Source organism: Pipistrellus hanaki (genome assembly GCF_964339955.1).
Source record: "Pipistrellus hanaki genome assembly, chromosome: 1".
NCBI classification, from domain to species: domain Eukaryota; kingdom Metazoa; phylum Chordata; class Mammalia; order Chiroptera; family Vespertilionidae; genus Pipistrellus; species Pipistrellus hanaki.
Window position 1 is genome coordinate 92053852 of NC_140503.1, and position 24686 is coordinate 92078537.

Sequence of the window (24686 nt, forward strand, 5' to 3'; positions counted from 1 at the left end):
AAATTTACAAAAACATGTATTCTTTGGCTTAGCAATTCCATTTCTTAGCCTTTATCCTAAACTTAAAATGACTACATAAAATGATCTGTTCAAAAAGGCAAGGCTATATATATATATATATATATATATATATATATAATCTGATAGATATTAAGTACTTTTCTACCTAATAAATATTCTCTATAATTTGGTGATTTTCTAACCAATTATTTGTTGTAAACAACTACCAATAACTTACAAAGTCAGAAAACTCTAAACCTATTTTCTTTAATCTAGCCTTTGTTAGAAATTATAATTAGAGCCAGATGCTACAAAGCCTTAGCAATTTAATGAGGAATTGTGAAAATAACAGGAAGATAGTTGGCATGGCTGGTCTCAGAAGAAGAAGCACTTAACTGGCTATTAGATTTTGTTAACCAGATAAGAAAAAAGATTAGCAAATAGCAGAAAATCTATATTAAATGTAGGCTTATACTATATCTTGCTATCATTAACTTAAACTTTTTGTTTAGTCTGTTAACTAAGAATGTAAAACAGCATTTCTATGTCACTGAACGGTTTGGAGGTTTTAAAATCTTTAAGAACTGATGAACTGTAATCTTAAAGTCAGAAATATTTGTTACAGGAAATTTCATTTGCTAAAATATTTTCAAGACAAATTAGATTTGCCATTGGAAATAGATATCACCAACCTTGTCATAATTTATTCATTATTCATGTCAGTAGTTTCACATTTAATAAATGGTTCGACTTTATCTTTTTCATTTTATTCCATTTTTGCAGGTAGCAATGTGGACTTAAATAAGTACTTGTTATAACAAAACAAAATTTAGGATATTATATAGGATTTTTACTAGTGAAATGAAAATAACAATAAGATTTTTAACTATTCTACAAATTCCTGGCCTTTTTACATACAGTTTGTCATTCAAAAGACATTTAATTAACCATAAAGTTACAATGGTCAAAGAGAAGTTTCTGAGCAAAAATGATAAATCTCAAAAGTTATTAAAACTTAAGTATACACATTTAACAGAATGATAAAAATCCTTTATTACATGCTCGGTAGATGGTTTGCTGCATATAAGTTAAGATACAAGTAACTAACCAAATAAGATAAACAACTATAAATTCAATAACAAGGCATCAAATGCTAGAAAGATGCATTCAATATATAGTTGGCAACATCTTGTGTTTGTTATACTTCCTTTTTCAAAATCCAGTTTAACTTTTCTCTACTGTAATCAACCCCTCCAATGCATTAATAGCAAAGAAAATAAAATTACTGTGGCAAAGGGTATGCAATAACAACACATAATAGTGACAGCTGAGACAGGATCAGATTTTATATGTGGCAGCAGGCCGAAGACTGACAGACTTTTTCTAAGAAAGCAGAGAATGTAAGAGCTCAGAGACTGAGCCCTGTTGGCAAAATGACTTGGTGAAAAAAGGGAAGAAAATTATGATGTCATAACGTGGAACAATGGCAAAACGACACCCAAGAGAAAAGCATAATGGAAACAGGTAAGACAAAAATACAATTCGGCATGCAGACACAACACAGCAAAGCTGAACTTCAAATAGTTTTACAAAAGCTCTAATTTTATCTCAGTATATTTTCTGACATTACATAAATTCATGTTTTATTTTAAGATTAGTGATTAATAAAGCATTATACATTAAACAGGCCTATGTTAGCTAAAATCAGACAAAGAACTTGAAGGATCATAGAGAAGTCATCTAAGCTTCCTCCTTGTGATCTGCTGGGCAGCATCCTCTGTACCCTTTCTAAGTCTTCTTAGATGACCCTACCATCTAAGCTGCCTTCCTCTTCCTCTAGAAATGTAGTTCTCAAATAGAGATGATTTTGCTCCCAGAGGACATTTTTAGTTGTCACAACAGAAGGGATAGATGCTACTATCATCTGCTAATCGCAACAAAGAATTATCTGCCCCAAAGTGACTATTTTTAGAAATTTGAAATCATATATAAATAAATTTGAATATGTACCAATATTTGTGTGAAAATTTTTAAAAATACTCAAGGTATATGATGAATGCCATCTGAGAGGAAGCATATGACACAATGTATTATAACTGTGCATGTGTTGATTTTCCCCAATATAATGTAAGCTAGGAAGACAGGGACCAAAACCTCAAAATTTAACACAGCCCAGAATATAGCAGGCTTTTATGTCTGTTGAAAAAAAAAAAAACAAGGTAAAGAAAAAGCAAGTGTCATTTACATTACTGATATAACAAACCAGTAAATAACTAATATTTTCCAGAAAACTAGTGGAATGTATCTATCTTTATGGAGAAGGAAAATCTCACTGGATTTTTGGATGACACAACAGCTATGCAAAATGTATCTTATACAGTGGAGTTGCATGCCAGATATGTACATTTCCATTTATTCAATTTTAGCTATCCATGAAACAAAAAATAAATACAAAGCATGAATGATTTTTAAGAAACATAACTTCAAATAGTATGGGTGACTTTACTCATCAATAAGTATATGCAGTGGAGTAAGTATAAAATTTGAATCGACGACTTCCTCAAATAGATCTTGGTTTAGGTTTTTGCACTGTGTTGATCTAATTTTTAAAGAACCATACTTCTATAACATAATCCCTTTTCATAAACCACCCAAACTCAACTGAAGGAAAAGCCATTTCTTCCAAAATTAAAAGAAAAATCTGGCTGTGCTACAGATTGAGTTCTAATATACCATCTTCCAAAGAGATGAATAAGGACAATTTTTACTACAGGTGATTTCTGTCCTTTTAGCTTATATAATAGCATTAACATCTCATCCTCAGGGAAATCACTATATAATCAGCATACATTTTACCTACAACAAATCTAATTGGTGACTAAACAGAAAAACAAAAGTAGGATTCTTTGAAATCCTTTTTGAGGATTCATTAATATAGAGTTAATTAAGAAGCATCTTAACTGGCATTCTGTAACAGAAAAATTAGGAAACAATCTAAATGTCCATCCTTAGAAAAAATTAAGGAACATCTACATAATGAAGTATTATGTAACCCTAAAAAAGATTAAAGGAGATTTTTATGGGTTGAGTGATTTCCAATATATATATTGCTAAGAAAAAAAAGAAGCAAAATATAAAAGCATACATAATATGATAGCTTTTTTCTAAAGAAAGAAAATGTCAGATATATATTGTATTTGCTGATTTTTGAGAACTTGTTTGGAGGTTCTAGCAGGGGAGCGCACTGAAGACCAGTGCTCCTCTGTGGGGGGGAGGGAAGTGCACAGCTTCAGGAGGAACACACATGGATTGGTGAGGGAGGAGGGGGACACCCGCCTAGCCAGCCAGATCAGCCAGATCAACCCTGGCGAACAATGGGGTTAACAGATGTCAAGGCCAGATGTTTCTCACATACTCTTTGCTGATTTTTGTAAGATGAAACACAGGAGGAATTAACCAATAACTAATACAAATGGCAACAAAAAAGAAACAACCTCCATGTTTAATCAATTTTTAATATTTATGAATATTGTATATGCCAAAATACATCATACACACACATACACTTTTTATTTGAATAATCTTACTTGCTTTTACTTAAGCCATTTAAAAATTAGTTTTCAATCCCTTAGTATGTGTTACATATGGGAAGGAAAATGCAAGGCTATCTTGAGATTTTTTAAAAATTTGTCATCAAATAAAAACTAAAAGAACCAAAATAGCAGCATCGGTAAATATCTGCACATGCTGCTTCCCATAACCACATCAAAATTGCAACTAAAATACAGAAAATTATCATCCAGAACCGCCAGAAAGCTGGCTGAATGGAAGTACTATAACTAGAGAGGTAAAGAAGAAAGCACATTGAGACTGGTAGGAGGTGCAGAGGTGCAGAATGGGCTGGCCGGCACCCGGGTGTGCCGCTTTTTTAATTGGGCGGGAGATCCCCTCTGTGGAGGCTGCCAATTGGTCTGGAGATCAATTTCTCCCTGTGATACCAAAAGCAATCAAGGCTTAACTACCACAAGACTGTGCACACAGCCCACAAACAGGTGCACCAAGAGCATCCACCTCAGGTGATTGGAGAGGCTGAGCCACTGGGCCCTAAAGAGCACCTAGCACACAAAGCCACCTTATCAACACAGGGAAGCAGCCAAAATGTGGAGACAAAAAAACATGTCAGAAATGAAAGAAATGGAGGAAAATGAACTACAAGATATAGAGTTCAAAACCACAGTTACAGGGTTACTCAAGAATCTTCTAGAAATCTGAGAAATTTAGTGAGACCCTTGAGGATATGAAAAAGAACCAATTAGAAATTAAGCATACACTGATTGAAATAAAAAATATTATACAGAGACCCAACAGCAGACTAGAGAATCCTAAGAATCACCTCAAAGATTTGAAATACAAAGAAGCAATAAACACCCAACCAGAAAAGCAAAAAGAAAAAGAATCCAAAAATACGAAGATAGTGTAAGGAGCCTCTGGGACAACTTCAAGTTTACCAACATCAGAATTATAGGAGTACCAGAAGAAGAGAGAGGGCAAGATATTTAAAACCTATTTGAAGAAGTAATGACAGAAAACTTCCTCAACCTGGTGAAACAAATAGACTTACAAGTCCAGGAAGCGCAGAGAACCCCAAACAAGAGGAATCCAAAGAAAACCACACCAAGACACATCATGATTAAAATGCCAAGAGCAAAAGACAAAGAATCTTGAAAGCATCAAGAGAAAAACAGTTAACCTACAAGGGAGCACCCATATGATTGATTTCTCAACAGAAACTATGCAGGACAGATGGGAGTGGCAATAAATATTCAAACTGATGAATAGCAAGGATCTACAACCAAGATCACTCTACCCAGCAAATTTAGAATTGCAGGTCAGATAAAGAGCTTCACAGAAAAGAAAAAGCTAAAGGAGTTCATCACCACCAAATCAGGATTATATGAAACTAAAAGCCCGATGCATGAAACTCACGCAAGAGTAGGCCTTCCTTCTCCCGGCTACCGGCACCAGCTTCCCTCCGGCTGCCAGCAGGCACCAGGGACCCGGGCTTCCCTCACAGCCCGGCTTTGTCTGGAAGGCCGTCCAGAAGGCCGTCCAGTCTAATTAGCATATTACACTTTTATTATTATAGATGCTGAAAGGTATTCTTTAAGAAGAGAAAGAAGGAGAGAAAGGTAAAGATAAAAAATATGAACAAAGTACCGAAACTGGTTTGGCTCAATGGATAGAGAGTTGGCCTGCGGACTGAGGGGTTCCAGGTTCGATTCCGGTCAAGGGCACGTACCTTGGTTGCAGGCACATCCCCGGTAGGGGGTGTGCAGGAGGCAGCTCGTCGATGTTTCTCTCTCATCAATATTTCTAGCTTTCTATCCCTCTCCCTTCCTCTCTATAAAAAAAAAACAATAAAATATATATTTTTAAAATATATATGAACAAAGTGACAACAAATCCATATCTATGAACAAGTGAATCTAAAAATCAAATGAATAAAAAATCTGATGAACAGAATTAACTGCTAAATGGAATAGAATTAGGGGCATAGAAATGGAACAGACTGACGATTCTCAGAGAGAAGGGGGTTTTGGGGGTGTGGGAAGAGATTAGACAAAGATCTTATATGCATCTATACATTACCTATGGACATAGACAATAGGGCGGCGAAGGCCTGGGGTGAGGTAAGAACCAGGTGGAGGGGAGCAATGGGGGTTAGGGGAAAGAGGGACATCTATAATAATCTCAATAATAAAAATTAATTAAAAATTAAATTAAATTAAAAATCACTACATTACCAAGCATTTTATTATATTCCACATCTGTTTAGCTTTTACTGAAACTATAAAACACAGTGTGATTGTACTTTATTTAATTATAGAAATATGAAACGATTACTAATATTATATTAATAAAATTTCATGGAAAGGCAAAAATTCAAATAGTAAATCTCCACAGTTAAAAATTCATTAAGAATTCTACAATTTCAATACTGGCTAAATCACAGAATTTTAAACTATGTTTCTGCAATTGTAATTAATTGTACCTAATGCATATTAAGCATTCAAAAAGTATTAGGTATTATGTCACAAATATACTTTTCATAATTTGTACTACAAATAACTGAGGAGTAATAATAGTAAACACTCAAATATACAAAAAGTTTCAAAATGCTACAAGTAATGGTGACATTTCTTTCTCTTCTAAAAGCTGGCTGACATTATATACGGACATAGACACCTGAATCACTGACTAGTATTTAGGGGTCAGTTCAAGGTGGAGCTTGGAACATTACTACTTATTTTCTGACTAAATACTTGAAATAGCAGAGTCACAAATAGAGGAGAGCTTTAACGTCCTGAACATGAATCAAGAAATGTATTTGTTCTATCATGCCGAAATAGTAAGCCCACCTTGTTCAATGGATAAAACAGAATTTGTTGATTTTAAGACATCATCTGTATACTGCAGTGCTTCACCACCTAAAGTCAAGTCTCCTTCTGTCACCATACATTTGGCCCCCTTTATCCTCTTCCACCTCGCCCCACCTCCCTTCCCCTCTGGTAACCATGATACTGCTGCCTGGGTCTATGAGTTTTTGTTTATTTGTCTAATTTGTTTGTTTGTTGCTTTCTGTTTTATATCCACCATATGAATGAAATCATATGGTTCTTGACTTTTTCCATCAGACTTATTTCACTTACCATGATATTTTCAAGGTGTTTCCATGTTGTTCGCAAATGGCAGTATTTAATCTTTTTCATTTTACCTTTTTTTTCACATTAGCCATAGCTAGAAGGACTATGGAATACTTCATGAACTTCAGGTACAATACTATCGACATATTTTGAATGTTTAAAGCCCACAAATAGAAGTAATACTTACCCAACTTGTGCTACTTCCTTGAGTTTTGGTAATGAGTAAAGATGAATCGTGCAACACAACCCAAGATGACAACCAGTTCTTTCTGTAATTATAAAGATGACCAATCAAAGTTCAATTCCTAGTTTTTACAACCAAACTTTAAAAATGAATCACTACTTAGTGATTACCAATGTTGTCCAAATTTACAGTCATTATTGACACTCTAATTGTTTTTATTAGGAATATAAAGCTAATGAAAATTACAATCATTTCATTATCCCAACCTGACCATAAAGGCCCCAAAATAAATGAAGTTAAAGATACAGTTTATCATAATAACTATATACCTAATTATGTTTACAAGGTACTCTGAATATGGAAATATATAAAGGAAAACTCATTTATTCTAATCCAATCCATATACTAGAGATGACCAATGTTTACCTTATAAGAGAATTCAACTGCTGGCAGGCTAAGTAAAATGTTAAATATGTCTACTACAGAAATTAAAACTTACCTTACAACCAAACATGAGGCCAGTTTTGTGGAAACTCTACAGGCACTCAAAAAACGGTTTATTCTCCATTTTCAGAAAATAGAATTTAATATCTATCAATCAGACCTACATTATTATTTTATTTCCTTTTTTATCTACTTAAACTTCAAGGGTTAAGAAAAGGGAAATAAAGTTCACTACTTACTTAGTCAACTAATACTTGACAAGAATACTTAATGGAAAAAGATAATTTTCAATAAATGATGCTGGGATACTTGAATATTCACACTTAAAAGAATGAAGCTAAATCCATAACTTACACTACTCACAAAAATTCACTCAAAATAGATTAAAAACCTAAATGTAGGACCTAAAACCATAAACCTTCTAGACAAAAACATAGAATAAAGCTCCCTGATTTGAGTCTTGGTAATAATTTTTTAAAATATGACATTTAAAACACAAGCAACAAATAAAAGAGAGAAACTAGATCAAACTAAAAAGCTCTACATAGTGAAAGAAACTTATCAACAAAGTGAAAGATAAAATCCAACACCCTTTCCTGATAAAAACTCTCAACAAGGTGGGAATAGAAGGATCATACCTCAACATAATAAAAGCTATATATGATAAACCCACAGCAAACATAATACTCAATGGGCAAAAACTAAAACCATTCCCTCTAAGAATAGGAACAAGACAGGGATGGCCACTCTCACCACTCCTGTTTGACATAATATTGGAAGTACTAGCCATTGCAATTAGACAAGAAGAAGAAGAAGAAATAAAAGACATCCCAATTGGAAAAGAAGAAGTAAAGTTGTCCTTATTTGCAGATGACATGATATTGTATATAAAAAAAAAAAACACAAAAGACTCCATCAAAAAACTAATTGACTTAATAAATGAATTCAGCAATGTATCAGGATACAAAATTAACGCTAAGAAATCTATGGCTTTTCTATATACCTATAGTGAACTTTCAGAAACAGAAACTAAAAAAGCAATCCCATTTACCATCGCACCAAAAAAATTAAGATACCTAGGAATAAACTTAACTAAGGAGGTAAAAGACCTATACGCAGAAAACTACAGGACACTGAAAAAAGAGATAGAGTAAGATATAAACAGATGGAAGAACATACCATGTTCATGGATTAGTAGAATCAACATCATTAAAATGTCCATACTTCCCAACGTAATTTATAGGTCCAATGCACTCAACATTAAAATACCAATGGCATATTTCACAGACCTAGAAAGAACTCTCCAAAAACTCATCTGGAACAAAAAAAGACCCAGAATAGCCACAGCAATCCTGAGAAAGAAGAGTAAAGTAGGAGGGATCTCAATACCAGATTTCAAGCTGTATTACAAAGCCACTGTTTTCAAAACAGCATGGTACTGGCACAAGAACAGACATATAGATCAATGGAATAGAATAGAGAATCCGGATATCAACCCAAACCTCTATACTCAATTAATATTTGACAAAGGAGGCACGAACATACAATGGAGTCTCTTCAATAAATGGTGCTGGGAAAATTGGACAGATCCATGCAAAAGAATAAAACTAGATCACCAACTTACACCATACACAAAAATAAACTCAAAATGGATACAAGACTTAAACATAAGGCAGGAAACCATAAAAATACTAGAGGCATCCACACGCAGCAAAATCTCAGACATATGCCAAAAGAACTTCTTCACTGATACTGCCCTTAGGGCAATGGAAGCTAAAGAGAAAATAAACAAATGGGACTACAACAAAATAAAAAGCTTTTTTATAGCAAAAGAAACCATCAACAAAACAACAAGAAAGCTCACTGTATGGGAGAACATATTTGTAAATGTTATCACTGATAAAGGTTTAATCTCCAACATCTACAAACAGCTTATACAACTTAATAAAAGGAAGATAAATGATCCAATTAAAAAATGGGCAATGGACCTAAATAGAATCTTTTCAAAAGAAGACAGAAGGAAGGCCAAAAGGCACATGAAAACATGCTCAAAGTCACTAATTATCTGAGACATGCAAATCACACCTGTTAAAATGGCCAACATCAACAAATCAACAAACGACAAATGTTGGCAAGGAAAGAGGAACCCTCGTGCACTGCTGGTGGGAATGCAGACTGGTCACTATGGAGAACAGTATGGAGTTTCCTCAAAAAACTGAAAATGGAACCTCCCATTTGACCCAGTAATCCCACTCCTAGGAATATATCCTAAAAAATTAGAAACATAAATCAAAAAGGACATATGCACCCCTATTTTCATAGCAGCACAATTTGCAATAGCTAAGATTTGGAAACAGCCTAGGTGCCCATCAGCAGATGATTGGATCAAAACACTATGGTACATCTACACAATGGAATACTATGTTGCCATAAAAAAGAAGGAATTCTTATCATTTGCAGCGACCTGGATGGAAGTGGAAAACATTATGCTGAGTGAAATAAGCCAGTCAATGAAAGAAAAACACCACATGATCTCACTCATTTATGGATAATAAAGAACATTATAAACTGATGAACAAAAAGATAGACAGAGACAGTAAAGCAACAAGCAGACTGTCAAATTACAGCAGGGAGGGTAGAGAGATATGGGGGAGATAAGAGATCAACCGAAGGACTTGTATGCATGCATATAAGCATAACCAATGGACGCAAAACTCTGGGGAGGGAGGGCATGTATGGGAGTGGTGGGGTGGGGAATGGTAAGATATGTATACATATAATACCTTAATTTAAAAAAATGGAAGAAAAAAAGGGAAAGACAACCTACAGAATTGGGAAAAAATTTACAAACCAAATACATACCTGATTATGTGTTAATACCAAAATGTATAAAGAACTCACATAACACAACAGCAAAAGCCTATATAACCTAATGGGGGGGAAAAAATAGGTAAAAGACCTGAATAGACATTTCTTCAAAGAAGATATACTAAAAGCTAACAGGCACATGAAAAGATGCTCAACTAGTCATTAGAAAAATTGCAAATTAAAACCACAATGCGATATCACCTCAGACCTGTTAAATGGACATCATCAAAAAGACAAGAAGTAACAAATGATGTGGAGAAAAAGAAACCTGTGCACTGCTGGTGGGATTGTAAATTGGCGCAGCCACTATGCAAAACAGTATGGAGGTTCCTCAAAAAATTAAATATATAATTATTTTATGACCCAGCAATTCCACTTCTGGGCATATATCCAAAAGAAACAAAAGCACTAACTCAAAAAGATATTTGCTCCTTCATGTTCATAGCAGCATAATTTACAATAGCCCAGACAAGGAAACAACCTAAGTGTTCTCTGATGGATGAATGAATAAAGAAGTTGTGCTATATATACATATAATGGCATATTATTCAACTGTAAAAAAGAAAAGGAAACCCTGTCATTTGTGACAACATGGATGGACCTTGAAGGCATTATGCTAAGTAAATAAGTCAGACAGACAAAGACAAATACCATATAATCTCATTTATGTGTGGAATTTTAAAAACAAAACAAAACCTCATAGAAAAAGGGCAGAAGGTAACGGGAGGAAGGTGGTCAAAGATACAAACTCACAGTAATAATATAAGTAAGCACTAAGTATAAAATGTACAGCATGATAACTATGAGTAAATCTTACTAGTTCTCATCATAAAGAGAAAATATTTTCCCTTTTTCTTTTCTATTTATTGTATCTATTAGAGAAGATGGATGTTAGCTGGACCTATTATGGTAATCATTTTACAATATATATAAACCAAACCATCTTGCTATATGCCTTAAACTTAATACAGAGATGTGTGGCAATTATTCCTCAATAAAACGGGGTGAAAGACAAATATTTTAAATTTTAAAAAAAGTTTTGGGGGAAGGGGTGGAAGATATCTGTAATAGTGTCAACCATAAAAAATATTAGGGAAAAAAGTTTACTACATCTGAGTTTCTATTTATCTTTTTATTTCCTGTTCTTTTTACCTATGGATCTTCATGCATTTGGTGAATGGCTTTTCTTAATGATTAAGATTCATAGTGGATTTATTCACAGTGCTTTATCGTTTAAAAGTATTAATCTTTGTGATGCTTCATGCTTTTAGCTTGAATTGAACTCATCTGGTATTAAGACCCCTATTCCTGATCTTTGCATATGTTTGAAAAGCCTTTTTTTTTTAACTTTTGTGAATAATTTTTAGATGTCTTTTTTATATATAATATTTAGTTGGGTTTTGATTTGTGCTTCAGTCTGAGCACCTTTTACTTTCAATAAATGAGTATAGTTGATTTACATTTGTTGAAATTGTGATATGATAGATATGCTTGGTGCTTGTTCTGTCATCATTTTATTTTTACTTTATTTTACTATTTTGTATGGATGTCTTAAAATACTTTATAATAACTTATTTTATTCGTAATTTTTAATGTTCAATCTCTGTTCTTAGATAATATCTACTGATTCCCTAGTTTGAAAAATAGTCAAATATATTTCCACTTTAAATAAACTATATTTAAATAAAAATACTATAGAAGTAATAAATATATATGTGAGAACAAATACTGAAATTTTAGTACAATTAATAACAGTTGCTTCAAGGATAAAGCACTTCTGTGAATAAGTTGCAAGCAGAATTAATCACTTTTTTTTTTCATGGTACCCAATTTTTTGCCAGGGGGGAAAAAAAATACACCAAAAAACAAAAAAAAAACGATTGATGGGCATACTTTAGTTAGTTAGACTTGATTATCTGGCAAGTAGACATTATCTCAAAAATAAAGATCCAGAAAATAAATCTTTCATTTCAAAAACAATAAATAATAGTGTTTATTGACTTGTTAGATGTACAAGAAAAAAAGTAGCACTCAATATCTAATTGTGAGCATTCACTGGTACTGGAGTGTCGCAAAGAATTTCAGAAAAAGGTTAGTCTATGTTGTGTAAACTACAGTAAAGTCTTTGTGACCTTCATGAAAAGCTCTGGGTTGCTCTGAAAGCAACTGGCATGCCTCAGCACTTGACTGTTCTAACCTGTACTATGGACAGGAAGTTGCTTTCACAGAATAGGGAGACAGAATGGTTTCCTATAGCAAAGGTGTCAGACCAGGGAGCATTTCATTTCCCTATTTGTTTAATTGTACATACAACATATCATACAAAGAACTGGGCTAGATTGAGAGGAAGGAGTGAAAATTGGTGAAAGAAATATCAATGGTATCAGTTAAGATATTAGTAACTTAAGATATGCAGATGACACCATATTACTTGTGGAAGGTAGCAATGACTTGAAACTTCTGATAAAAAGAAGAAAATGCCAAAGCAGGACTGTATTTGAACATTAAAAAGACAAAAATCATGACTACAGAAGAATTATACACCTTTAACCTAGACAATGAAGATATTGATATTGTTAAAGATTTTGCTTACCTTGGTTCAGTCATCAATTCCAATGGAGACTGTAGCCAAGAAATGAAAAGAAGGCTGAGACTTGGAAGGGCAGCAAATGAAGAATTATGAAAGATCACGAAGAGCAAGGATGTGTCATTAGAGACCAAGATTAAGGTCATCCATACCCTTGTATTTCCAAATACTATGTACTGATGTGAAAGTGGAACAGTGAAGAAGGCTGAGAGGAAAAAAGTGATTCACTTGAAACATGGTGTTGAAGGAGAGCTCTAAGCATACCCTGGACCACAAGAAAGATGAACAAGTGGATCCTAGAGCAAATTAAGCCTCATACATTACTGGAGGCAAAAATCACAAAACTAAAACTGTCCTACTACAAGCACATCATAAGAAGACAGGGTCTTTTGGAAAAGACAATAATGCTGGAAAAAATAGAAGACCACAGGTAAGGGGAAGACAAAATATGAAATGGACTGACTCCATAAAAGCCACAGGCATGAGTATACAGGAGCTGAACAAGGCTGTAAAGAACAGGACATGATGACTATCACTCATTCATCCTTGGTGGCTAGGAGTCGGAGCTGACTCAATGGCACATAACACACATTTGTTGACAATAAAAAAATTAAAAGTTTCAAAAAGAAAGATTTTGGAAAACTTGGCACATCTGCTTCTATGAAGGTGTCAATTTTCCATTACTTACTGACTATTTTGATTTGTGATTCTTTGATATAATAAAATAAAGTGTCAACATTTGGATCAGTAAACTTAAATGAGGATTTTCCAAATGACCTATAAGATGCTACAAAATTATGCACAGGTAAAGATTCATTCAAAATGCAACACAGACCCATGGATTTTCATGTAATTACGTATGAGAAGTTCACTGATGGTTTTTCAGTATTCATTGAAACTAACATTTTTGGAGTTGCAGTGCAACAAAAAATATATACACAATAATCTGAGAAGGCTATTAAAATATTCTTCCCTTTTTAAACTTTATCTGTGTAAAGAAAGATTTTCTTCATATACTTTAACGAAAATAATATATCATAGCAAACAGACTACAAGCAGAGATGAAAATCTAGCTATTTTCCATTAAGCCAGATATTAAAGATTTGTGAAAATGTATAACAATGTACTGCTTCTCATGGAAATTTTCTGTATTGGAAAATACAGGTTTTCTTCATAAAAATGTTCTCCATGTTAACATGTAACAGGTTATTAGCTTTAAAAGTTAATAAATATTCATAAATTTTGTTTTAATTCCTCACAGTAAATAACAATAAACTATAAGAATGTAAGTTCTTTGTGGTAATTAATGATTTTTAAGAGTTTAAAGGTTCCTCAGATCAAAATACATGAGGACCACTAATATACTAGAAATGCAAAGACTATTTTGTTCAACTCTATGTAAATTTGATAGTAAAATGGATAATATTCTTAGGAAAATATAAATCAACAAAAGTATTCCCCCAAAAAAGTAGAAAATCTGTAAGATTATCACAGTTAAAACAATAATAAAAACCAAGTGGCCAAATAATTATTTTTACTAAATATAGTCAAAAGAGAGAAAGAAAAAAATAAAGACCCAATTTACAAGTGATTTGTACTGAAGAACAGTTTAAAGAACAGATAGTTGCAGTATTTGTAACACTATTTTCAAGCACTAAAAACTTCCAAGTACTAATATTGGACAAAGACAATTCAATATAAGCATAGATTTAATTGCTCATCCACATAGATTTGAAAGTTCAACTACATGTAGATTTTAAATGCTTTCTTAAACAACAGACTGATCTCATTTGGACTATAAAATTATAGCACTTTACAAACTTTTAAATACTGGAGAAAATGCAACTTGGCTTACAAAGACATCAGCCAAACAAGCCAACAACTCAATAGAAAAACAAAGGGTAAGAACTGACAGTTCAACAACAAAAATACAAATGACTTATAACACTCTATCCCACACACACAAAGACAAATAAAAAATACCATTTTCTCTCTCATTTCTATTAGCAAAGATCAAAGAATTTGACAACATATTAAACTGCAAAGGTGTGGAGAAATCCACTGCTACTGAGAGGTATGGACTGATTCAATGCTTTAGAGAATAATTTGGAACACTATGAAGATAATCACTGAATATGGCCTAGCAATTCCACTTTTATAAATTTATTCTACAGGCCTACTTATGTACTTATAAAATAAACTATGCAAGATACTAGGTATAATTTTGTTTGTAAAAGCAAAAAAAAAATGTAAATATCCTAAATGCCTACCGATAGGCATATTTACATACTTGCAAATAACAAATAGTTAAATGAACTGTGATACAATATGTAACTATGCAGCAGTCACAAACAATATAGTAGCTCTGCATGCAACAAAATAAAACCATGTCCAAGATAAACTATCAAAAGATTATAGTATTTAAAAATTAATCTATGCACATGCAAATATATATATTCTATCTCTGAAGTGAATACTACATCTCATTAGATTTAGCTGGTTGCCTCTGGGGAGAGAAACTGATGACTGGGTGACTGACTTTGAGTAAATATTGTGATTGCCTTTCTTTTTTGTCATGTGCATTTATTACTTATTAAAAAAAATTTTAATAAAGCTAATCCTTGCTCAGATCCTCTGCCTTTTCACCTCTAATTTAATTTCACCTTAATATGTTAAGACAAAAAAAAAATTCATACATTTCATTACAATAATACATACATTATATTAGGAAAATATATTATTTGAAATTCTTATAGACTTTAAACATTTCTATTAGAATATAATTAAATTCATAGGTTTTATTTCAATCAGATGAAACATATCAGAATATTTATGAATTGTGTACTTACCGAACCTTTTTTCCATTTTCAGTAATTTTTGTTACATTTAACAATCCAAATTTCTCTTGACCCTATGGAACAGAGTAATACTGTATGTGTGTATATATATGTATACATATCATTCATATAGACAATGAAGTCCAAACCTTTACATATGACTGGTTCAAAATGATCTGATACTCTAAAAATTAGCTTAAAGGAAAAGATTTATACCATCAACAAATGGAAAAATACCACAAAACCTCTGCTAAAACTTCAATATAGACAGGCGTTACTTATATTGATAGATATAAAGAAGTTTCTTGGTTTAATTATATTGATGGGACTAATGAAGAAGCCAGAATAAAAAAAATCCTGGTCAACCAATCCGTTACTTGAATCTCCCATATTTCTTTCTTTTTTTTTTTATTTTTATTTTGAATTAATTTCTGAGAGGAAGGGAGAGGGAGAGAGAGTTAGAAATGTCAATGAGAAGAGAGAATAATTGATCAGATGCCTCCTGCACACCCCTTACTGGGGATCAAGCTCACAACCCAGGCATCTACCCTTGACCAGAATCGAACCTGGGACCCTTCAGTCAGCAGGCAGACACTCTATCCACTGAGCCAAACCAGATAGGGTGAATCACCCATATTTCTGAAAACTATGACTGGAAAGAGATTCAAGCAAATACTTACATTCTGTCATCTGAACAATTCACAAACAACATGTAACATAGACCGTCTTTACAAACCTCTTTTAGATAGCTTTATTTAGAAATTTAGAAATTTAAATCTTTATATATACCAAAACAGCAGTTAGCACTCGAAACAATGATACCATGGAGGGAATACATCAGATTCAAGGCATATAATCCAACAAAAATAATAAAATATGGAACTTTAGTAAGGAAGCTTTGTGAAAGTAGAGTGGCTATATTTGTAACTTCAAAATATATAACACAGAGGATGGGTGGATGGGAAGAGATCAACCAAAGAATTTGTAAGTATATATGCATAACCCATGGACAAAGATAATAGGGTGGGAAAGGCCTGGGGTGGGGGCCGGGGTCAGGCTAGAAGAGGTCAATCGGGGAAACTAGGAGACATATGTAATACTTTCAACAATTAAGTTTTTTTAAAAACATATATAATATAGGGAAAGGCAAAAAGTTACAACAGACTATATTATCCTTTTCTTGGTTCCTGGCATCATATTTACCAAGATAATTACTACAACAGCACATCTACAGCTGAACTACTACTGAAGAACAAAACACTAGTCTGTGGAACAATAAACTACTAAAAGAAAAGCAGCCAGCCACACAGGCAAGTTCTGCCTCGAAACAGCTGGTCCAGCAAGGTGTTAAGAATATAACTTCTTAATAAATCAATAAGGTTATTTTTAGTAATTCTATAATTTAAAACTTTCTCTTCTCAAATCATAGAAGCCCCATAAAATATTTTGCTATCAAATTAGATTTCCATATAAATGCTACAAGTCAACACTGGAAAAATTATTTGTGATTTGCTGTTCAAAGAAAGTGATACAAAGTTATGATAAAATACCAAAAAAAAATGAATTACTCTGCTGCTACTTTACAAAAATATATTAGTAGTCTGAAAATTATTTAAGATACTAACCCCCTTTGTCAAAATGTAAAAACATCTAGGTAGAAAAAAGGCAGTGACTGTATTTAATAAACTATTCAAAAGTAATAGCACTATGCATAAAATTGGCCTTAATGTGGCATAAAAAATTCAGCATGTGCTTCATTAAACATATTATCAGATGGTAAATTGGGCTCTGGATAAACTAGATATATTAGTCAGTTGATGTAAAAAATAGTGATAAAGCTTTAATCACCAAACCCTATGAAAGTAAAAGTCACTATGCTCAAGTTAAATATTATTTTTAAATTATTTCAGGTGAAACTAAAAAGCACTTCCTCATTTCTTTAGCTTGGGATATTCAAATGAATTTAATCAAAATGAACTGGTGCCTATGGTAATCATCAGTATTAGGAAGCACTGTATGTACATGACAGAGCAGTCAATTTTATTTTAGTTGAAACATATACACAAATATAAAAAATATTCCTAATTCAAAATTTATTTATATTTAACTGACACCTTAGCTATTTTCTCCATGTACTTTAATTACAAAAAAATAAATATTTCTTGTATGAGAGATAGACACAACATAAAATATTTTCTCAATAATATCTAAAAAGTAGTGTTGAAAGTTTTGCCTGGTCTGATAAAAACTCACATCTATAAACAAAGGTGACATACTGTTGCTGGCACACATTTTTTTGTACACTGGGAATTTTATAAACACTCATGAAGTTTTATTATAATTTTTTCATAAAGCATATGTTAGATTGCCTTAGATATACATGTCTGATACTTTTCATAAAAGCTCTTTGTTGTGTCTCAACAAAAACATCAACTATACAGTTATAAGTGTGTACAGGATGTTCAGTAAGAACATTCCTCAAGTTACTATCAGAAGTAGAGAAAAAAATAATTTCAATGACATAGGAACTAAGTAAACCATTAATCTGAGAGGATAGGTACTGGTTATATGAGCACAGGAACTGGAAGGATAGAGCTAGGAATCAAGCCTATTAAAAAAAATGCCAAAATTAAAACTGTGCAGGGCAACAACCTAGAGGCAAGAAGAAAATACAGGTATCAAAACACAGAGGAATAGCCATAATGACAACAGCCTGTGCCTGAGGATGAGAAAGACACTCTGAAGCAGGGATTCTTACCTAATCAATGGATGGATTAAAACTGGCACAAAATTTGTGCATGTAAATGCATCATTCAAGAAAAAGGTCTGAAACTTCCACAAAATTCTCACAGGGATCAAGACCCAATTACCAACACTGTATTAAGCACTCTAACTTGAATATAAAATAAGAACAAAATCTGCCATATCAAAAATGTGCAAATACAAAAACAGTTACCATCCAATGTGATAAGTGCTGTGAGAAAGCCGTAACTAAATCAACCAGGGAGAGAAAGGCTCCCTGGAGGCTGACACTTGAGCTAAGGAATAAGAGTTAGCTAGATGCAAACAGGAGATGAAAAAACAGATAGTACAAAGGCACAGAAGCGAGAGAGAATATAACATGTGAGGGCCTTTAAGTGTTCTCGGATTATTGGATGAGGTGATGTAGCAGTGGAAAGAATGAACTAAGAAAGGGTGGCAGATTGGGCTCCAACTACAAAAGTAACCTAATAATTTTCATAAGAAATGTTGAAGGCCTGACCTAAGGCAGTGACAGAGAGTGAAGAGGGAGATTTTTGAGATAGAGATTCAGAAGACAGAATGTGAGGGTGAGAGGGAAGAGCTGGGGGAAACTCCCAAGCTTGAGCAATGGGTACATGTGGCATCTCAGCTTCAATGACACTTTTTTTAGAGAAGCTTTCCTTGACCACTCCTCCACTCCTCCCATTATTTACTGCTGCCCCCCGTTTTGTCTCTTTCATTGCACTTAATGTAAAGTATAGCGATATATCCATTATTTATTCACTGAATACTCCAATAGGTTGTATGCTGGGATCATATCTGTTATGTTCATTAATATAAGACCAGTGCCTTACATGTAGTTCAATACATATTTGTTGAAGTAATAAACCAACAAATTAGCAGTGCTATTACAAAAAAGAAATGTAAGAGAAATGTAACTTTCAAACACCGAAGTTTCTGAATCTGACATAGAAGTGCTAAATGGGCAGATAAATAATATAGGTTTGGCTATACAGGTGAGAGAATTGGGAGATAAAAATTAATCTTTATTTCAACAACTGTTGTACTTTCTCTACTTAACAGGACTCAAAATTAACCAATGTTTTTGTATTGCTTAATAAAATAATTTCTGAAAACATCCTAAGTCTGGTAAAAAAAAAAAAATGCCCTTTTTACACATGAATATATCTTAGTCTAAATATAGTTGCTATTCCAAGAAAACTCCATAAAATAAGCAAAATAAGATTAAATTTTAACAAAACAAAAAAAAAATCTACCCTAATTGAAGCAAGAAAATAATAAAATGCCAGTTCCATTATGTAATTTGAGAAAACTTCCTCAGGTTCATAATCACTTTGCAAGCTCCAGAACTTCTAATCAATGTGGCATTCATTTGGTAAAGTAGGTATTTCCCAATTTTGGCTAACAAGTATTATGAATCAAAATCAATGCAGTCCATCATATTATAATCACATTCCAGTTAATTATATTATATTCATCTAATACTAAGATACTAATAATATAGAAAAAGTAAACTTGCATAATGATATAGTGTTGAAAAAAAACCGAACATTTTCAGAACAAATAACACAGACAGAAGGCATACTAATGGTTGCTGGGAGGAGAGGGAAGGGAGGGAAGGGAAGATGTGCACTGACTACTTAATGAAAGGGGTGAGCCCACAAAATCACTTGGTCTGACACTGACAAGGCGTTACAGGCGAGTTAATTTGACCAAATATAGTAGGCTAATTTTTAAGCTGATAATTCTGTATGACCCTCAAATTATTATAAATATCCAAATGGCTCCTGGTAGAAAAAAGGTCCCCCACCCCTGGAAGAGGTGTGAGCTTCCCTCTGAGGGATGAGAATGTCCTGAAACTAGATAGAAGGGATAGATCTTCATATTATAAATATATGAAATATATACACTGAACTGTGTAGTTTAAGATAATTAATGGTTAACTTTGTTATACAAATTTCAACTTAATAAAATTTTTAGCTCAGTGTTATTAAAAACTTAGATATTCAAATTGTGTTTTTAGAAAGGCTTTAAAATTGTATTCTTCAATAAAAATAAAAATAAAAACTACCTCACTTGTCCATTAACACTTTTATTAAAGCAAATGTTGAAATGTCATTTACTCCAAATGGGTAATATATTTTAATACCATAACTGGAAATACAGGTAGAAAAGCTCAAGTTTCTAAGTTGGATAAAATCTTAACCAGTAATCTGGAACTTTTAAACGCATCTTCTTCTTTTTTTAAATATATTTTAATTGATTTTTTTACAGAGAGGAAGAGAGAGGGATAGAGAGTTAGAAACATCGATGAGAGAGAAACATCGATCAGCTGCCTCTTGCACACCCCGTACCGGGGATGTGCCCACAACCAATGTACATGCCCTTGACGGGAATAAAACCTGGGACCTTTCAGTCCTCAGACTGACGCTCTATCCACTGAGCCAAACCGGTTTCAGCTAAAATGCATTTTCTATTAGGCAGATTGTGACAGAGAGATAAGGCTCTTAAATCAGCCCACCAAAAGCCTATTTAATCTGTACTTAGTCATATTATAGAAAATATAATAAATTTTAAAATTGTACACACTGCATTTCCAAAAATAATTTGAAAGACTATGAAAACTGACAATGCACCAAATTCTAAATTTATCAATGCTTAGATCACATCTCCACGATCTAATAATATTGACAATTCATCAAATAATGAAATTCAGCTTTATTATACCCATTTTCAAAATTTTAGGGAGTTAATTATAAAAATCAGCAGACTCCAAAAGTTCAAACTAAACTTGACAATTTTTTCAAAGCTGGATTACCTAAAGCAAACACCTCAAGATGGAACATTACTGTCACACCACAATGGGAGTGTCTGGATATATCATCATCCAAAGACAATTAAGTAGGAAAACTTTTTTCTGTTCTTATAAAATTTAAATTTTGTTTTTAAGAACACTGTTTTATTTGTTTAGTTAAATATAATTAAAGTGTATTTTTTAAATATATTTTATTGATTTTTTTACAGGGAGAAAGAGAGGGATAGAGAGTTAGAAACATCGATGAGAGAGAATCATCGATCAGCTGCCTCTTGCACACCCCCTACTGGGGATGTGCCCGCAACCAAGGTACATGCCCTTGACCGGAATCGAACCCGGGACCTTTCAGTCCACAGGCTGATGCTCTATCCACTGAGCCAAACCAGTTTCGGCTAAAGTGTATTTTTTTTAAATGTTAAAAGAAAAATAATGCATTTGGAAACTGAAAATGAATTAAAAATAAACATGTTTAAAATTTACATTAAGAAATGAAATTTTAAATCTGACTTGATTAGAAGAGACTGAATGAAAATATGCTAAGTGAAAAAGGTCTGTCAAGAAAGACCAGATATTTTATACGATTACTAGAAGCCCAATGCACAAAGATTTATGCTAGAATGGGCCTTCCTTTCCCTGGCTGCGGGCACCACCTTTCCACTCCGGCCCAGTCCTGCAGCTGCCTCTTTCCACTCCAGCCCCGCCTTCCCATGCTGCCGAGTCCCTGAGAAACCAGGGATGGGGCAGAACGCCTGCCCCTGGTCACTGGCACCTGTGTATGAAAATTAATCACCATCTTCGTTGGGTAATTTGCATAGCTCTTCTGACTGACTGGTGGGTGTAGCAGAAGTATGGTCAATTTATATGTTTGTCTATTATTAGGTAAGATATTCAGATGAAATGTCCAGAATAAGCAAATACAGTGGGACAGAAAAGATTACTGTAGGCTTAAGGTTTGGTGGGATCTAGAGGTAGAGGGTACAGTTTTCTTTCTGAGATGATGAAAATAGTCTACAGTTGACCATGATAGTTGCACATATCTAAATATACTGAAAACAATTGAATTATACATTATAATTATACACTGAGTGAATTTCATTTCATAGTATGTGAATTACATTTTAATAAAGTTTTGATTTAAAAAAAAACAAAAAACTAAAGAGCCCTGTCTGGTTTGGCTCAGTGGATGGAGCATTGGGCTGTAGACTAATGGGTCTGGGGTTCAATTCCAATCAAGGGCATGTACCTTGGTTACAAGGCTCAATCTCCAGTAGGGGGCGTGCAGGAGGCAGCTGATCAATGTTTCTTACTGATGTTTCTATCTCTCTCCCTTCCTCTCTTAAAAAGTCAATAAAAATATTTTTTAAATAAAAATAAAGAAGAGTTTGAAGAAGAAGATGGGCAATTTGCCGTTTAAGATGACATCAATAGCTAACATTATGATATTACTAGGGGTCCAGTGCATGAATTCGTGCATCGTGAAAGGAACTATGGGCCATGAGGCTGCAGTGGGCACAGGGGCAGGTCTCGGGCCATCCTCCACACCCCAGCCTGGCCCCTTCCACTGAAGCCCCCAGTCCCGTCTGTCGGCAGCCCCCACTCCTGCCACCGCGGCTCCCATGTGCTGACAGCACCGCTGCAAACCAGGCCGGCGCCGTCAGCAGGTGCAAACAGCGGCTGCTCCTCCTATCACCGCTAAGGAGCAGGGCGAGGTGGAGAAGCCCTCAGAGGCGGTTGGGACCAGCATCTGCCACTCGCACCCGCTGACGGCACCGAGCAATCAGGACCAACACTGGGCAACGGCAGCAGGTGTAAGTGGGGCCAGCACCAAAAGTGGGTGAGGTGAGAGTGGTGGCTCCAGTGCTGGCAGCGGGTTTGAGCAGCTGCTGCTGGCACTGATCACATTCAGGATCAGAAGAAGGTGGAGAAGCCCCGAGGGGCCAGCAGCTTCCGCTCTGGCACCAGGAGCAAGTACAAGCGGGGCCAGTACCGGCAGCAGGTATAAATGCTAGGCAGAACCACAGTGCATGGGAACAAGGAATTTTCAGTAACCATCAGAGATTCAACCTAATGACAGCGACGAGCGCCCCGCCTTGGTACGGTGCCCCTGCTCACCTGCTCCACCATCCCACCACAGCCAACTCCCACCATGTTCGCACTCTGACACCTACTGCCTACGCCCACCATGTTCCGCCTGCGCCCCCTAATGGTCAGTGCATGTCATAGCAACCAATTGTTCAGTTGTTCCGCTGTTCAGTCTATTTGTATTTGAGCCTTTAATTATATAGGATTTTTTTAATCTAAATTTGTAGTATCCTTGTTCTTACCACTAAAGGCTTTATACCAATCAGATTTTAACTCACAAAGAGACATGTAAATATCCTTGTATTAACTAAGAAAGAGTGAGAAAGATGGACAGAATTCAGTGGAACCAAGGGGAAAAGAGAAGAGAGTAAAGGGAGAGGGAGGTAGAAGTCAAGGAGGACAGAAGCCTTAGTAAGGAGGGGCTGGCAGCATCAAGGAGGCACATTTCCCAACATTCCCCATTCCAAGGGAAAGGAGTGGCTGTGTGAAAACAGATTGGCCTCAGGTAGAATCAACAGAGCTGTTCACTATTGTTGTTGTTTTTTCCACTTGAAGGCACACAAAGAATAATAGAAGAAACATTGTTGAGACAATTCCCTATGATGGCCATCAGAGGATACCATGAGCCCAAGATGGTCTAGTTGCTTTCAAATTCTTCAGAAAATGGCTAAGGCATCTATGATAATAAAAAGGTAATATGCTAATTAACCGGACGTCTTCCAGATGTTATTCTGGATGTCTTTCCTGATCAAACTGGGCTGGAGGGAAGCCAGCCCAGGTCCTGGGTGCATGTGGGCAGCCCGGGGGAAGCTAGCCCAGGTCCCAGGTGCCGGAGGGAAGCCAGTGCCAGCAGCTGGGGGAAGGAAGGCCTACTCTTGCATTGGGCCTCTAATCCTATATAATAAAAGGCTAATATGCAAATAGACTGAATGGTAAAATGACTTGTCGCTATGATGCACACTGACCACTAGAGGGAAAATACTCAAAGTAGCTGCCCCGTTGGTCAGTGCACTCCCACCAGGCTGGTGAGCATAGCGACGGTGGAGGGGAGCCTCTCCCCCCTCCACAGCAGCGCTAAGCACGTCCCACTGCCAGCTTAGGCCTGCTTCATGGGGGAGCATTAGACATCCCTGAGGGCTCCTGGACTGCGAGAGGTTGCAGGCTGGGCTGAAGAAACCCTCCCCTCCAGTGCACAAATTTAGTGCATCAGGCCTCTAGTGGAAAAATAATTTGTAAACAGTCCTTTATAACTCTATATAGACCATTTACAATGTCCTATTTCTAGATTACCTAGAAATTTCCTTTTACCAAAATATAATTTATAAAAGATATTAGGAATTATATTTTACCTATATTTAAAATAAGTTAAAAGGAGGTTCTGCTTTTTTCTAAATTGACTGAT

General features: G+C 34.7%; 1 protein-coding gene across 5 annotated transcripts in view; it reads right to left on the bottom strand.

Annotated features, from left to right (window-relative positions):
• The window catches only part of ARHGAP12 (Rho GTPase activating protein 12), a 132021-nt gene that overhangs the window by 19111 nt on the left and 88224 nt on the right, over positions 1–24686 (bottom strand). For all 5 annotated transcript variants that reach the window (XM_084875880.1, XM_084875879.1, XM_084875877.1 and 2 more), the window contains 2 exons: positions 15637–15698; positions 6892–6973 (listed from right to left, as the gene is read on the bottom strand). In XM_084875880.1, the coding sequence (XP_084732006.1) occupies positions 6892–6973; positions 15637–15698 (144 nt within the window). The remainder of the gene's footprint in view (positions 1–6891; positions 6974–15636; positions 15699–24686) is intronic.